Source organism: Mercenaria mercenaria, chromosome 8 (genome assembly GCF_021730395.1).
Source record: "Mercenaria mercenaria strain notata chromosome 8, MADL_Memer_1, whole genome shotgun sequence".
NCBI classification, from domain to species: domain Eukaryota; kingdom Metazoa; phylum Mollusca; class Bivalvia; order Venerida; family Veneridae; genus Mercenaria; species Mercenaria mercenaria.
This window is the reverse complement of record NC_069368.1, coordinates 9485567-9503733: the sequence shown is the minus strand read 5'-3', so window position 1 is coordinate 9503733 and position 18167 is coordinate 9485567. Positions and strand designations below refer to the sequence as shown.

At 34.3% G+C, this 18167-nt stretch overlaps 1 protein-coding gene across 7 annotated transcripts in view; it reads right to left on the bottom strand.

The window, feature by feature from the left end:
* Nucleotides 1-5114: 5114 nt before the first annotated feature.
* Nucleotides 5115-18167, bottom strand: part of LOC123523085 (limbic system-associated membrane protein-like) — a 60190-nt gene continuing 47137 nt past the window's right edge. For 6 of the 7 annotated variants that reach the window (XM_045300705.2, XM_045300704.2, XM_045300703.2 and 3 more), the window contains 5 exons: nt 17853-17981; nt 14502-14656; nt 13727-13871; nt 10189-10461; nt 5115-8388 (listed from right to left, as the gene is read on the bottom strand). In XM_045300705.2, the coding sequence (XP_045156640.2) occupies nt 8267-8388; nt 10189-10461; nt 13727-13871; nt 14502-14656; nt 17853-17981 (824 nt within the window). In that variant the 3' untranslated portion in view covers nt 5115-8266. The remainder of the gene's footprint in view (nt 8389-10188; nt 10462-13726; nt 13872-14501; nt 14657-17852; nt 17982-18167) is intronic. The other variant, XM_045300709.2, reaches the window with a different exon arrangement.

Here is an 18167-nt window from a genome sequence, read left to right as displayed (position 1 = left end):
TCATATTGATTATTCAATAATTTTAACATACCTGTTTAATGCCAAAAATCATATACAAAATAAGCAAAAATCAATTTATGCAAGTGCCACCACTGGCTGAACTTGGACACTATGCAAGCACTATGCTCACTATTGTTTTGATCACAAACTGATGTCACTAAAAACAATAGCACATGATAATTACACCTAAAGTACCTAATTTGCATTATGAGTTTTGATATTCACTGTCAATTTAAATACGTTAATGTGTGATGTAAAGTTTAATTCAACGTCACTTTTGATCAACAGACAACATGAGCTACAAAGCTCTTGTGCGACCAGAAAAGTATGTCATAATAAACACTTACCTGTGCTTATTTTATCTACGAGCGTGCATGCGTAGGCGCATACATGTTTACCTACATTTATATTAATTCCACATTTAATATCAATTCTTTTTCTATGCCATTATTTAACATTGACAAATTATAAATTGACTATATTTCATTTGAAAGTTATGCTTAAGGGCAATAAGAACTGTTTTATTAAAGTAATGTTTTAAACTGTATGGCATTGTCTAAAGTAGCTTAACAAGCATTTTAGAAACTTATTTTGACGGTTAAATTATTTTATATTTCCCCCGTCTTTGAAATTTTAAACTGTATTTGAATTTCAGTAGATTAACCAGTTTAAGGCTTTACCTAACTTGACTTATGATAAGTTTAATTGTTTAAAATTTAAAACCTTAGTCGTACTTACAAGCTATTCAGTAGATATTCGGGTTCTGATACCACGTGTTTTGAACATTATTAACCTGAATATATTTGTTTTAATTTAAAGGAAATGATTTTATCTTTTCACTTATTAAAGGTAATTTTTCAAATTCTCTACAAATAAACGGCATTATTCTCTCAACCGCCCACGTTTCATAAAATAATATAGTTCTAAAATGCCTACACATAAAACACCAGCTGGAATTATGGATGGAATCATAACCCTATAGCGAAATTTAGACATATAACCAACGTGTCTGATAAACCCATAGAGTGCCCATCTATCATCCAAAGGCCATGCCAAATCTTAATATATCAATAGGCGTATTTCGTTTTCAATTCATGAATGTCTTACATAGGAGAACTTAATAAATATCGAGTAGTTTTCTAGGAAATTTACTAAATTGATTTATTTCATACAATGGAATAAATGTGCCTACGATGCCAAGTGCCGCCTCAAATATTTTAGTTACTCAGAAAGAGGGAACAATTTTACAACATATGGGAACACGTGTCATTGTTTAGGGAGATTTAGTGTATCGTCTTGCAGAATACCACTATCATCATAAATGTGTCCATCAACATGATGTATGCATGATTCACGCTAAACAACACTTTCTCATGAATGTTTTGGACAACAGATTTGTTAGAAATGCTAAAAGGAAACAAATATCGTCTGAACGCCTGCTAACAGCGTACGTTAATTTTAGCGTTAGCGTAATAAATCGGTCAGAATTCTTGAATTTAAACGATGTGATAATTAATTTTCGTATTTTCATTTTTCAGTAAAGTATTAAACTTGACATTTCTTTTATATCGTCACAGATCAAAATAGATCTAAGTATCTCCCTTGAATCCTTATACGAGATACTTGTAAATAAATGAGCCGTGCCATGGGAAAACCAACATAGTGGCTTTGCGACCAGCATGTATCCAGACCAGCCTGCGCATCCGCGCAGTCTGGTCAGGATCCATGCTGTTCGCTAACGGTTTCTCTAATTGCTATAGGCTTTGAAAGCGAACAGCATGGATCCTGACCAGACTGCGCGGATGCGCAGGCTGGTCTGGATCCATGCTGGTCGCAAAGCCACTATGTTGGTTTTCTCATGGCACTGCTCAAATGGTCTCATCAATGAAAGAAGCTATTTTATCAATTTTGAAACCTAAAACTTCGCCGTAAGGTCTCTTCACCAACTTACGAAAAACAGTCTATACAAAGAAAAATATTATACAGTTTTGCTTATGCAAATTCTCTTATTTCATCCAAAGTGCTTTTCATAAAAAGTATGTTTAAATTTGGAGTGGTTTTCATCCTTCATCCTCTCAAAGACGTCTTCAGCGTTATTGTTCGCTCCTCAACGAGCGCGACTTCAAGGCGATCGTAAAATGGAGATAGCTTCTCTAGACTGTGAAGTGATCTTGGAACATATCATGTCGTCCACAGTCACTGTGTTTTCTGTAACAAAGAATGCTTTCAAGTGTCCAAAGTCATACTATAGAAATATGTAATATATTTTTCATATCCTGCAAACTATGCACTTTTTAGCGATAGACACGGGAAAAGCATGTATAATTACTGCAGACATATAAGTTTATAAAGCTACAGATGGGAAGGGGAAATCTCTGCTACCCAAGTTTAAATATGAGGTTTATACCTGGACATTTGGACTGTAATATGTGTGACTGTGTTTCGCAGGTAACACAGATAGAATACTTTTCGATTGCATTGAAATAACATGGACAGAATTATGATTGAGAAAAGGTGTTACTTTGTTTGTTTTGTAATTTAGTTATATATCAGCGGGCAGTTAACCTAACAAGAGTTCTTGGATTCTGTACCAGTACAAACCCATTTTCCGCAAGTAACTGTCAATTTCCCCACGTGAATCAGAGGGGAAAGATGAATGATTTCAGATAAGATATCCTTTATCAAATCATCACGAAGAACATACGCCTCGCTCTAGGATCGAACTCAAGCCCCGCATTCCATTACAGTGCGCTCTCCATATTGAGCTAAGCGTGCGGGCTGAGAACATGTGTATCTCATACATTGTCATACAGGAAAGGCAAATATTTGTTTAGAGTATATTGACAATATGATTTCATTCGCAGTAAGAAAATGCAAAATCATGTGAAGGTATGTGCAGTTTTTATGATTTAAAGTCCTTTGTTGAAAAACAAAAAATAATCTACTTTTAATGTTGTTTCAATCTTATCATTTTACAAGTAAGAATTTCCAGTTGTATGACATTCAAATTTTTGCGTTCAGCAATATTTTTATGCTTTATTTAATATTTAAAGTCTTTGGTTATTTTCATTTCTCCATTATTTGAATGACGGCGAAAACGTGTTTAATAAGATATGTCTAAACGGTTAAGAAATATTAGCAAATAACAGCATGGCGTTCAAACTAGTCTAGTATATTTGAGCCGCACCATGAGAAAACCAACATAGTGCGTTTGCGACCAGCATGGATCCAGACCAGTCTGCGCATCCGCGCAGTCTGGTCAGGATTCATGCTGTTCGCTGATGGTTTCTCTGATTGCAATAAGCTTTGAAAGCTAACAGCATGGATCCTGACTAGACTGCGCGGATGCGCAGGCTGGTCTGGGTCCATGCTGTTCGCAAATGCACTATGTTGGTTTTCTCATGACATGGCTGTCGGTCATTTTAGTTCCAAAACATCATTTATTAGCCTTCTGAACTATTGGTAAATTGTCTAGGCATACTAAGATGTGTTTTGGCATCTGAATATTTTCATTTTACAATTAAACTTTTTTAATACTCAGAGTACGGTAATGAGATAAAAACACTTATCGAAGACCTGCAAGCTAAATTCATAACTCAGAACAGAACAATAGTGTCTGGTTAACTTAATTCTTCATTATCGAAACAGAACATTATTTAGATGTGTGTGTGGGGTGGAGGGGGGGGGGTCTGTAGGCAAAGTCAAACTTTTTTGTAAAAAAATCAAGCAGGACAAGGATTTATAAAAAGCATACAATAAGTTAAGTTGCGTTATTATCAAAAATAAAAAGTACGAATAGAGTTCGAGGAAGCACAAAGCACCCAAAACACAGCCATTCATAACTTTCTACATTTATTAAATCAATTTGATTGCCAAAGAATGTTGGGATTATGGAACTCATTTAATTAAAATAATGCTTGTTTTATCATCCTCTCGTCTACTTTGAACACAAGTTGGGAAACTTTTTAAGACAGAAACACCCGCATCTTTGGGTGTGGGCTTTCCAATTTTACTCTAGAAAAGTGAGATTACGTAACAAACGGCATAACTGCTCAATCCTAAAGTCTAAAAATAATTATTATTATGTCTTTAGATAAGGGTAATACTTTTACTTTTCTAGAAACAAACCGATTTTCATTTAGAAACTGGCATTACAATTGTTAGGTATTTTAACTAATTACCTCTAACTGGAGGCGCTGTGTCTTTCATTTTAAACATACTGCCATCTTCTTTCATCTATAATAAGACAATGTAGACAGAGTAGCGGGGAAGAGAATTTTCCTAATCTTAAAATACACGGTTCGTAAAAGCTGTACATATTTTCTAAAAGATGTTGGATTTTTCTGAAGATCTTTTTTATCATACTGATGGCAAAGTTATTTTATACCGTCAATATTCTATGTAGAATATTTATAGGTTTTCATGTACTAGATTTATTATAAGATTTATACATAAATGTAGTTTCATTTCAAAAATGTAAATGCCGATGCACTTCCTTTGTAATGATAGTTTAAAAATGCAGTTTATTGAAATATGTTATTTCCTTGAATGGTTACCTTTGCTGTGCTGAACCGAACATAAGTCTGTTCAATACTTATATTATTACAAAGAAAACTTAACTGCATGTTTGTATACAATAAATTCCCGGTTTGTACGTCTTAGCGTCAAACTTCAAAGCGCACAGTATAGGCAAATATTTTTTAAATGTAGCACAGTAGTATATACTAATCCTTATATCACGTGAGAATCAAAATGATATCAGAAATAGTGATTTGATCTTGAAAAATAATCATTGTTTTTCGTTAGATTATTTGTTTTTCGGTCAGATTATTGCATTACTCGGACTGGCTGCGCTTTATAATTCCTTCGCATCTGAACTCCAAACAATGATTTTATTTAACGACAAATCTTTGTTTAGGATATATTATTTCTGAAGCAGTATGTTATCGTATTTAATTTTGTGGCGATTTTGTATCATTGATTTTAGAACCCTGCTTCTTTTATCGATGGTGTGTTCAATCAAATTCTTAACTTCAGATTCATGCTTTGGCATGACACAGTGTTCCCGACATTTATCAACAGCATGACCAGGCAAATCGAAAAAAGAAACAAAATTCTTCATTTATCTTTAATAACTGAAATGCTGTTTGCATAAATATGAAAACTTCAAAAATAAGACTGACAAATGAATATTTAACAGTTCCTTACTTTGGTCAATTTTAGTACAATAATAATAAAACATGAGGTCATCTCGTATCGTCATTAATCATTATACAGTAAAAATATATCTAACAAAATATTTCACGCTAAAACAGTTAAGGCAGTTCTGCATATTTGGATCAGACATTTTTTTAGTTCAGAATTTGATTCACCCCGAAATCCGAATCCTTCAAGGAGTTGTTATGATTCTGAAACTTTCAGAACATAAAAAATCTAGGGTAGTACATAATTCTCTGATAGACTGACTTGATAAATATTACCCTGAAGCAAGTTTGTACAATTGAAATTGATGGAAAATGACAATTTGAAAGACACATTCACAAAAAAATCTTAAATGTAATTTTTCATACACTCATCTTAGTTGTAAATATACGTCTTTTCATGAGGTGAAATGAAGTGTAAAAGTCAAAGTATTACATTTTGTGATAGTGACCACGGTTTAAGACAACCTCAACAGCATTGCTGACTTAATTATGTTATTTTTATTTATTCTACGTGCGAACATTGGGAATTCAATTTTTAGAAAGTTAGTCACGTTGTCAGTTTTATTCATTGAACAACAAAGATTGCTAGTTAATTGTGGAACATTCAACGTTTGAATAGGTCAATCCCAGTTACCTAGATAATGAACACCGCTGTAACAATCATGCAGAACTACCTTAATGACAATAACTTAACAACAGCAGGAGAACTTGCCATATAAAAACATATTTTTCCTGCTTTCGACATGTTTTAAAGAATGTATTTTTATATAGTGGTGCTTACTGCAAACCATAAAGTCAACAGCGAATAGGTTTTACTTTCGTAAAGCTATTATAGAATAGAGAAAGTGGAGGCTCCACAGGTCAAAACGACTTGGTTTCATTGAGCCTGTTTTTGGACGGTAGTGAAATGCATGCTACCGTCCATGACCTCTACCTCCGAGTTTAGCAGAACTAAACATTTCATCATTAACAGTACTGCACGAAATCCTTACATTTGGACATTAAAAAATAAATTATAAGCTGATTTAAAGGCATACATAAACTTATAACGTACTAAGTTAAACGTATTTATATGCACGTGCTTAACATGTTTTTAAACTTATCTAAACTCAGTTTCTGTCCTGAAAAGTGTTTAAGCAGCTATCTGCAAAAATTAAATACATCATGTAAATGTTTACGGAACTCGGAGTAATCATGTTAGTATTCACTATTATGCTGATTACTACAGAAAGGATTTGATAAAATTAACACAAGTTTAGACATGACTCTTCATGAAAAGATGATTGATATATTTAGGGAAAGTAATTAAACATAAGGGTAGATAAAATAACAAAACATGCCAACATGAAAACGTTTTTGACGTAAAAGATTAAATACAATTACTTATCTTGCTAAATGATTAGTTGATCATACATGTTGTGCAAACAAATAACATATTCAGTAGCCATATGAACATTCTAAGTTTCTAAATTTGCCCTAGCTTGACAGTTTGAACACAACAATGAACTCACAAAAATAAAGAATAAAATATCTGAAAAACTTGTAAAGTAAGAACATAAATTTACACCCCAAGTTATATTTCGACCTGATATATGTTAAAATTAGACTGTAAAAGCAATGAAAAAGGCAGCATATTCTCTAGCCATATACATGAGTAATTTCATAAGTAAATGAATAAATAATACAGAAAAGAGTTACTGTTTCCCCAAGCAATGTTTATAAAAGATTAAACGTAAAATATTTTCCCATTTCAAAGTAAATAACATGAGACACAACACTAAGAAATGCAGCTTTTCTTAGCCATTTTATAACAAAATAAAAAAATAAAATAACGGTATTGGTTACGAAAACAATGAACAAACCATAGGACAGGCATTAAACGCCCTTATTTAAAAAGAATAAGAAAAATAATTTTACTTCAATAATAGAAGTTAAGAAAAATAACATAACAGTATCGGTTAGGTGAGTAATGATGAAATTGAAGGACAAGCATTAAACGCCTTCATTTATACACAGAATAGTAATTCTGATTTTGGAGTGTTCCCTAACTCTAAATATGCTAATATAAGCATGACACCACATATTACATATCCAAAAGGAACGCTACTGGAAATACACTTTGATCTAGATCTATAGAAAAAATGTATGCTCTTATTCCCTATGACAAAAAAAAAACTATTTTTAAGAGTAATGCTGCATAAATTAACAAAGATATAAATTTTACATGAATTATGTGCATGTAGCTATTGCTATCAATGTAAATATAAATCCTATCAAAGCATCTTATCATATTTTCTGATTGATGATTGATATTTAAAGCGAAAGAGTCAGCACCACAGTTCCATCACTTACGAAGCCACTACACTCATACGGATGTAAAGCACAAGAATTACATGTAAACAATGAATTATGAAACACAAAATAACACACGTTTTCTTCAATACTCGATATTACTTCAGTTTTTAATCATACGTGAAAAATCGAGCAATGTTCCCGTGAATATACTTGAAATATGGAATAAAGTATTTGTGTATACATAGCAACTAAAACGATAATCAATAAAATTTATTTTGGTGTTTAGTCATTACAAGTTGTTGACAGATTCTAAGAAATGAGCCACAAAACAGAACAAGATGTTCTGCTATGTTTCGCTTTATTTGATGGTTGAAAAACAAAATATACATCATTTATCATAACATTAGCACACACATATCAGTAGTCACGTCGTTGTCCAAGACGTGTAGCCGCTTTCAGCTATAGGCGAAAGTCTTCTAACTGCTATCTTTGGATTTGTTTGTATATGATATCTAATCCCAACTGTCGCATCCTTAATTTCAGTTTGTTTTTCGAGATTAATCACCATAATCCTCATTAAGTATTCACCCATAGCCGCATCACAATTTACGATGTCAATGCCTGGTAGGGTCATAGGTTAAACTTCAGCTTGAAGTCTATACGTAACAATTATACTCCGTAGTGTAACTGCTTTAATACTTTGAGCAAACTGCTTCATACGGTTTTTGTCTCTCTCGTCACATAACAAGCACTGGTATTACTTGAAGCTATAAACATGGAACTAGCACTAGAGTTGAAATTATAAGGCTCAAAGCGTATAATACTGAAGTTAATGTCATGTGACTATGTGCAGCATTACTGGTGCTTCCTAATGCCGTACTGCCCTTACCTGCAATGTAAGAAGACGAAAGTTAGATATATCTAATCTCAGTAATTAGCCATGTTACATAAAATCATATTCATTTGATCATTTGACCTAGTATATTATACCATTATAAATCTTTCTGACACTGAACATTGTGTTATGTTAATAATAATCATTTTAGACATTGTTCGAATATCTTCAAAACCCTTCAGATGTTATAAGCATAAATGACTATGATTATATCGAAAAGCAAAGCTACTTCTTTCCAACAACAAACCATAAAGCCAGAGATGTTTTGTACATTATTCACAGACACTAACAGACAAAGTAAAATACAGCCGTACTGAGAACGAAAAGGAACACAAAATGGTAACGCTAGGGAACTATTAGTGGCCAAAACACCACTTGGAAGTTAACAGTTTAACTGTAAGTAAACAAAGCCGTTTTTAGAAAAGAAAATTTGTGCCAAAATACACTCATGTACTAATATCAGACGTTACAGACCCCTTTACTTACGCATCATTCGACAATTACACAAATATGTAATTGACATACTTTAAACGAGGATAATGCCCCTTAATTGTAAGGTAGTGGACTCGTAATGACAATCGGCAATTTCCGTATCGTCCGTATGCGATTTCGACATCCTTTGGCAATAGCAGAAAATAATTTTTCATAACAAGCGGAAAATGGCAAAATCGTAGATGTAAAAAACGTAAATAATATACGTAAATTGCCGATTGTCATTATCAGTCAACTACCTTTAATTATTTTACTATTGGCAATCAGACCTTTACTAAATTTATGCACAAGAATTGTGTATAGCTGAGATGCATTTACTGCTTTGTCTGATGTTAAACTTTGTATATATGTTAGTTGTTTTGCTACAATTCCTTCAAATTTGTTTTTGCTGAGAGTCTACTAACCAGTTAAACTATTACTATATTGATAAACTTTTTGATAAATGAACGATCACGAGTCAACGTTATTCTAGATAACTTAGTAAAACATATATATATATATATATATATAGAGAGAGAGAGAGAGAGAGAGAGAGAGAGAGAGAGAGAGAGAGATGGGGGACATTACATGAGTGTCTTTTCATATTGAATTTATTAAACGAGTTGAATAAAATAAAAGAATGCGAGGCTCTATCGAGCATTTTATCAATTTTATTCAACGAGTTTAATACATTCAATGTTAAAAGACACAAATGTTATATTCTTTTTATCACATGTAAGCTTTTCCAGCTGAAACGTCAAAATTTCTTTTTTCTTTACCTATTACAGACCAAATAAATTAGACCGACGTTTCCTATAAATAAACGATCAACGTCAAAGCTTTATTACACTAATGTATTATCAAATTTATGTAATGATTTTATTTAACTTCCACGACGTAAAACATATATATATATATATATATATATATATATATATATATATATATATATATATATATATATATACTGAAAAGATAAATGCGCGGGAACATCAACGGCATCATAAGCAAACAAGGCTTCCTTCCCTTTTAAACATTTTGAATTTTGCATACGAACGTAACGATTCTGTAAAATGTCTTGTTTTTTTTTCTGTAGTAGATACTTGTGTTATCAGTCATTATGCATACGTGCTGATTTGAACACACGTTAACTCCCCTGTTCACCAATCCAATCGAAAGATTAATGCTAGAATGAAACAGTTAAACCCTAAGAACAAGGATAATAAAGGACAATATTCAAATCTGAAGTATATATACAAATCTAGACACATTTAATACTAAAGGAAAGCAAAACGTAAGGAACATGCAGTGCACTAAACATACAGAGTGTAAGAAATGTGCCGGAGCATTTGCTAGCTCGATATCCCGTGCGCTTTTCTACTTCAGTTTCATAGGCAGAATCATCATTACCAGGAATGTAAGGTTTGTTGTTGTTCCCCATTTTGTTTGACCAATCAGGTCGCTCTGTCCATGTTGGATTTCCTGTTTTTGTTCTGCCACCTCCTGATACTGGAATGTTTGATATAACTTTTGGTGTTGGTTCTATGAGGTTTGGTCTCTTTGTTGTTGACTTTGCTTTCGTATGGATAGAATAATCTGTCAAAAAATATTAAAAGCATATGTGAATCACATGTCATGAAATCTATGGAATTATTACTAAAGAATTTCAAAAATGGTAACTTTCCCAATGGTACTTTCATATCTCTTGTCAATAGAGTGTTTCTACCAAAATATAGACTTTCCTTTCGTTAGGTTATATTTAAATCTGGTTTGAAAACATGTATCAAATAGGAAAAGCCAAGAAGGCTTCCTCCTAAAAACTAGGATTTACAGCAATGAAGGTATGAATCTACACAAAAATTATAGACATTGTAAACAAATAGTTTCAGTCTTTAGGACATTGAATCATGTACTAGGGCAGAGGAGGGCACTGCTGTGGACTGGTCGGTGGCAAAACATCACCTGAAACCGATTAATGATGTGCGCCTTAAGGCATAATAACATTTAAACGAGAAATGACGGCTGTATAAAATAGTTTTTTTTCTTTCAAGTTTGCTTATCTTATAACAAACTTTAGACGCGTGTCTTTTAACAAATATTCCAAAAACATTAAAATAACTCTTGCAATGTCTTTGGAAATTTTATTTAGGATTTTGTCAAGAACAAAAGAATTTCAGTAAAGCAATCTGCACGTTTTTGTGCATTTCATGTTGATTTCTACTGAAGTAAAATGCATGCTGGTTGTTATATCGCCAACACACTGGAACACATATCCAACAAAAACAGTCACTTTATCAAACCAATACTGAAAGAAGAATTCTTGGAAGCGACAGTCTAAGAATATATCCGCTTTTAAAAAAAAGCAGTATATGAACGGATACGAGTGAAAGTAGGTTCTCGTTAAAGTACCCTGATCTTTAATGTTGTATTCAACTCAAGTGGATTTTGAAAGGCCTTAATCCCACGACGCGCTTGTGCCGAGTGTGTTCTGGTCTGGCGAAATCCGGGGGAGCCGAATGCACCATAATGATAACAGATCAATGTACTGCTTTAATGACCATTTTTACCATAAATATATACCCATTGCAAGTGCTCTATATCAGTGAGAAGTAATATAAGTTTAGACTAATAATGCTTAAATCTCTTTTGAAACTGACGCTTTCATAACGCTATTTTTTAACGTCATATTTAACATCACAACTTAAGCAAGCAGGCAACAAAAATCGAATACTTTTCTATATCCAATGGGAGTGGAATACAGAGTTTTTTAGTTATTAGTGAAATAAAGACTTTTTCAAAAAGAAAATTCGCAAGTATATAATAAGACAAGAGGGCCATGATGGCCCTATATCGCTCATCTGAGTTTAATTGCTTGCTTGAACAAATTTCTTTGCGAAAGCTTCAAAAACAAAAAGAACTAGGTGAGAAGATCATGGTAAAGATCCTTCAAGATAGGTACTGAAATCTGTTAAAAAATTATACAGGTGGTCCAAATCTCTCTGCTGTAGCTTCAAAAACAAGAAAATAGGTCATAGGTCAGGGTTAATAATATTTAAGATATTGTAAGTATTGACATCTGCATCAAAAGTTCTAAATGTGGTCCAAATTTCCATGCTGCTTCTTCAAAATCAAGAAAGTAGGTCAGAAGTTCACGATTAAGACTATTCAAGATGAGTGTTGAAATCTGTATAAAAAATTATACAGGTGGTCTATACTGTAACTTCAGAAACGACAAAGTAGGTCAGTAGGTCATGATTAAGACTATTCAAGATGAGTATTGAAATCTGTATCAAACATTACACATGTGGTCCAAATCTTTATGCTGTAGCTTCAAAAACAAGAATGTAGGTCAGTAGGTCAGGGCTAAGAACATTAAAGATGAGTAATGAAATCTTTATCACTGTATCTTAAAAAAACAAAAAGTAGGTCAGTATGTCAAGGTCACAGTCAAGTGACCCCTAATTACTTGGGGTCATCAGGTAATTATAATTAAAGAGTATAGGAAATATGATCAAATAATTTTTGAAGTATGTTTTCCTATATAACTCATATACAAGTGACCCCCGGGCGGGGCCTCTTTTCACCCCAGGGGCATAATTTGAGCAATCTTGTAAGAGAACCATTAGGCAACGCTTCATACCAAATATCAAATGCTTAAGCCTTGAACTTTCCGACAAGAAGATTTTTTTTTTCCTATACAAAACTTGGGTCCCCAGGGCAGGGTCTCTTTTCACCCCAGGGGCATAATTTGAGGACAGCTAGGGAATGCAACATACCAAATATCAAAAACCTAGGCCTTGCAGTTTCAGGCAAGAAGATTTTTAAAGTTTTTTCCTATATAAGTCTATGTAAAACTTGGGACCCCCTAGGTGGGGCCTCTTTTCACCCCAGGGGCATAATTTGAACAGTTATGGTAGGGAACCACTAGGCAATGCAACATACCAAATATCAAAAGCCTAGGCATTGCAGTTTCAGGCAAGAAGATTTTTAAAGTTTCTTTCCTATATAAGTCTATGTAAAACTTGGTACCCCTTGGGCATAATTTGAACAATCTTAGTAGAGGACCATAAGGCAGTGCTACATACTTAATATCAAGGGCCTAGGTATTGTGGTTTTAGACAAAATTGAACTGGTGGTTTAGAAGGAGATGTTGTTTAAAGGAAAGTGTGGACGGACGGACGGACGGACGGACGACGGACGGACGGACGCCGGACGGTGAGCGATCACAATAGCTCACCCTGGGTCTTTGGCTCAGGTGAGCTAAGAAAATATAACACGTACAAAACATATTAACGTAGGAAACACAAAGACATCAAATCACAAACGAACGCGGAACAAAATTAGAGCAACACGCACATACAATGACAAAAACACAACTAATTTCCAAAAAGTTAAATTTGAATCTTTTTCTGATCTATTTATCAGTAGCAGGACTCTAATCATTTTATGTCAGTATTTAAGGTCCACGTCTTATCGGCCTTAGAATGAAAGCGTGGCTGAAATTCCTATTTTGGAAGAACGATTTGTGGCGAACCACTGTACATCATGTAAACATTTTCTACGATAATTCATCATAACATACACTTCAGCCTCCAACACTTCTTATTTTATGTAACAAGGTTGCGAGTAACAAAGTCATGCATTTGTTAACTTAAGCTTAAATACAATTTAATACACTCTAGACCTCCAGACCTTCAGTTCATATCTATCTGCGTGTCTATTTCCACTTAGATTTCATCTGACCCATGAAAGAAGAAATATGACGTTTCTAAAAAAATATTGGCCGAAACCGATATTCTTGAAATTCTTGTCATATGACAACATATAGTATATAACATAAAGTATAGATATTGAAACGTACCATATAACAGCATTGATTCTTTATCATTTCCAATCATATTTTCAGCATAACACGTATATTCGCCATAATCTTCTTGCTGTATATCTCTAACCCTCAAACTAAGGGTTTTACGTGTACTTTCTTCATTACCGCTGTAAAGTTCAACCTGAAAATATTTTTAGATAGAGAATTAAAATGATTTTGCAATGACCATTCCCTTTAAAATATACGACATGTCAAAGAGTATTACATAACACTTACGAAGTATATCACAAGTTAATAGGGTTTTATCTTAAAATACTCACACATTTTGCGACAGAAACAGTTCCAGTAAATAATTACGTTGTCTGTGGTTTGGACATATCACAACGAATAGGCAGAGTTTTGGCCGTGATTGTTTCCATGTAATTCGTTGGTAAACCATACTTGAAAATTAAATTCCAGCTCTACCAGTTAATCAATTATTGCTTGAGGTGACGTATTAATTTCCTTGGCCAAAATATACTTTCTTAAGGCCAGAGTGCGAATTTCCACAGCCAAGTACATATTAGTTAGCAACGTATGTGTGATTTAATTCACACAGCATACATGCTCTTATATTCTCGATTTTTGAACGTCAGTTATGTAGCGACTTGTTATGATGAATGACCAAAACTCATTTTTGTGGTATCTAAGAAATCACAAATAACGTGAACTGAAACGATACTGTCTTTACGAATTTCTCTGGCATTTTACTTAGTATTTTAATCGAAAAAAAACAATTCGCTCGTCCAAAAAGAATCTACCCATCAATCACCTGATATTTGTCTTTGTTGAAAAAGTCAACATCACTTTCCCCTTTCTTCCAGTACATGACAGCATGTGGATAGGCCGTTATTTCACAGTCTAAAATTGTCTCCCTTCCCGGAAACTGACCGATCCGTTTTGTTGGTAAAGTGACCTCTGGTGCAACTTTAAACAAAAATTCAGGTAATTACGAATAACTGTTAATAATAACAACCAAGACTTATCATTAAGCGAAAGCTGCTTTAACTAAGCGCGTATCATGTTAAATACTAAATGCAATAGAGACCCTTTACAGCATAAAACATTTTGATGATTATCCTCTTACAAGATGGGAAATAGTCCGTAAAGCTACAGTCACACTTACGGATATGTCCGTGCGTTGAGGTACGGTGCGGATAGGATTAGTCTGTGGGTGCATAACTACGGAGCAGTACGTCTTAGTACGGGAAAAATGGTGAGAAACAGGAAACAAACAAAACAATACATGACCGAATAAGTACGGATAGGTACGAGGTACTACGTTGAATTACGTTTTACTGCGCCTTGCAACTTGCCAAGCGCACGGACGGGTCTGCGGTAAACTACGTTGAACTATGTTTAAGTACGAGCAGCCTCGGATAACTACGTTCAGCTACGGCGAGGTACGTAACAGCACGGATAACTACGTTTAAGTACGTTTAACTACGGATGAATAAGTTTCAGCCAAGATGGACTAAAGTCACGCTCAAATGGCTACGGTTCGCTCAAACTTTTGTGCATGTTCAAAAGTTGGAGAAACTTGCAAGTTTGGAATAAGTTTTAAATACGTTTTGACCACGTTTTGGTACGGATTGATACGAATGACTACTCTGAGGTACGGCTCAGGTACGGATCGATACGGATTACTACGTTTCTGTCCGTAGCTAGACGTAGCTATCCGCGCCGTATGTGTGACTGGGGTATTATACATTTTTGCAAGCCAGTTTCAAAGTCCGTCAAAATGACTTAAAATGAAATATGCATACATACAAGAATATAGTGCAGTTTTCTTTTAATATTGGCAGAACTACATACAGATGTGATAATTAAAAACTATTTTTGTTATATTGAAATTTCAAATTACAACTACTGTCTTCAAAGGATTTTTGTTTTTGCTTAAGAGGGACTTATTCTGCGGTTGTCTCTGAATTCTTTTTTGTAACATGTGTAAATGTTGTTCTGCTCAACCCGGGGCTAGTGGGCGTGGACGGTAGCATGCATATCCTCTGCCGTCCATGAACATCTAAAACGAATTATGCACTACACCTTGTTCAGAGCTGCCGCTTTAATAAAGACTATTTTATTAGATCTTGCAGCTTTCGGAAATAAATTGTCTAATGTTTCATACAGTTTTCAAATTTACCTCATGGAATTAATGGCCTTACTTATTTTTTCCGTTGGAAGCCGTTTGGTAAGTACTTTGAAAGAACAAGAGGACCATGATGGTCCTGAATCGCTCACCTCTTCCCACATGACCCAGTTTTGAGTATGATGTCGTTTTTTTCTATTATTTGACATAGTGACCTAGTTTTTGAGCTCATGTGACCCAGTTTTGAACTTGACCTAGATATTATCAAGATAAAAATTCTGACAAATTTTCATGAAGATCCGTTGAAAAATATGGTCTCTAGAGAGGTCACAAGGTTTTTCTATTATTTGACCTATTGACCTAGTTTTCGAAGGTACGTGACCCAGTTTCGAAACTGATCTAGATATCATCAAGGTACACATTCAGATCAATTTTCATGAAGATCCATTGAAAAATATGGCCTCTAGAGAGGTCACAAGGTTTTTCTATTTTTATACCTACTGGCCTAGTTTTTGACCGCACGTGACCCAGTTTCGAAACTGATCTAGATATCATCAAGGTACACATTCAGATCAATTTTCATGAAGATCCATTGAAAAATATGGCCTCTAGAGAGGTCAAAAGATTTATCAAATTTTAGACCTACTGACCTAGTTTTTGATCGCAGTTGACCCAGTTTCCAACTTGACCTAGATATCATCAAGATGAACATTCAGACCAACTTTCATACAGATCCCATGAAAAGTATGGCCTCTAGTGAGGTCACAATGTTTTTTTATTATTTGACCACTGACCTAGTTTTTCAAGGCACGTGACCCAGTTTCAAATTTGACCTAGATATCATAAAGGTGAACATTCTGACTAATTTTCATGAAGATCCTTCAAGGGTATGGCCTCTAGAGAGGTCACAAGGTTTTTCTATTTCATGACCTACTGACCTAGTTTTTGATCGCAGTTGACCCAGTTTCAATCTTGACCTATATATCATCAAGATAAACATTCAGACCAAGTTTCATACAGATCCCATGAAAAATATGACCTCTAGAGAGGTCACAACGTTTTTTCATTATTTGACCTACTGACCAACTTTTTGAGGGCACGTGACCCACTTTCGAACTTGAACTAGATATTATCAAGATGAACATTCTGACCAATTTTATGGAGATCCATTCACAAGTATGGCCTCTAGAGAGGTCACAAGGTTTTTCTATTTTTAGACCTACTGACCTAGTTTTTGACCGCACATGACCCTGTTTCGAACTTGACCTAGATATCATCAAGATGAACATTCAGACCAACTTTCATACAGATCCCATGAAAAATATGGCCTTTAGAGAGGTCACAAGGTTTTCTATTATTTGACCTACTGACCTAGTTTTTGAAGGCACGTGACCCACTTTCAAATTTGACCTAGATATCATCAAGGTGAACATTCTGACCAATTTTCATGAAGATCTTGTGAAATATATTGGCTCTAGAGATGACACAAGGTTTTTCTATTTTTAGACATACTGACTTAGTTTTTGACGGCACGTGACCCAGTTTCGAACTTGACCTAGATATCATCAAGGTGAACATTCTCACTAATTTTCATGAAGATCTTATGACATATATGGCCTCTAGAGAGGTCACAAGGTTTTTCTATTTTTAGACCTACTGACCTAGTTTTTGACGGCATGTGACCCAGTTTCAAACTTGACCTAGATATCATCAAGATGAACATTCTGACCAATTTTCATAAAGATCTTACAAAAAATGTGACCTCTAGAGTGGTCACAAGCAAAAGTTTACGGACGCACGGACTGACGGACGGACGGACGACGGACGCTGCGCGATCACAAAAGCTCACCTTGTCACTTTGTGACAGGTGAGCTAAAAATACTGAAAAGTTATGGAAACCTAATAATGTAAAATAAAGGCGAAACACGCGTTTATTCATAGACCTTCTGATAAGTGCTTGAGTTACATTTACACCAACAACTGATCTTCCATTCTAAGATAGAAAGAAAAATATCCTAATGCAATTATACTTACATTCTACAAACACCTTAATTTGTCTAGTAACAGCCGGATCAACATTATTATACGCCACACATTCATATGTGCCATCGCAATATCTGGACACATTATGAATTATCAACACCTCTCCCGTGGTACCAATCCCTAAAATAATAGGAAATACTAGTATATATATATATATATATAGATTTAGATATTTTTTTATGCTGTCACAAATTATTCTGACAGTATTTAGTAGACATAATACGAAAAAATCATAGGGTTACTGACAGCATACTGTGTCGACAGGATAATGTTCCTTAATTTTCTGGAAATTTCTTTAAATGTGTC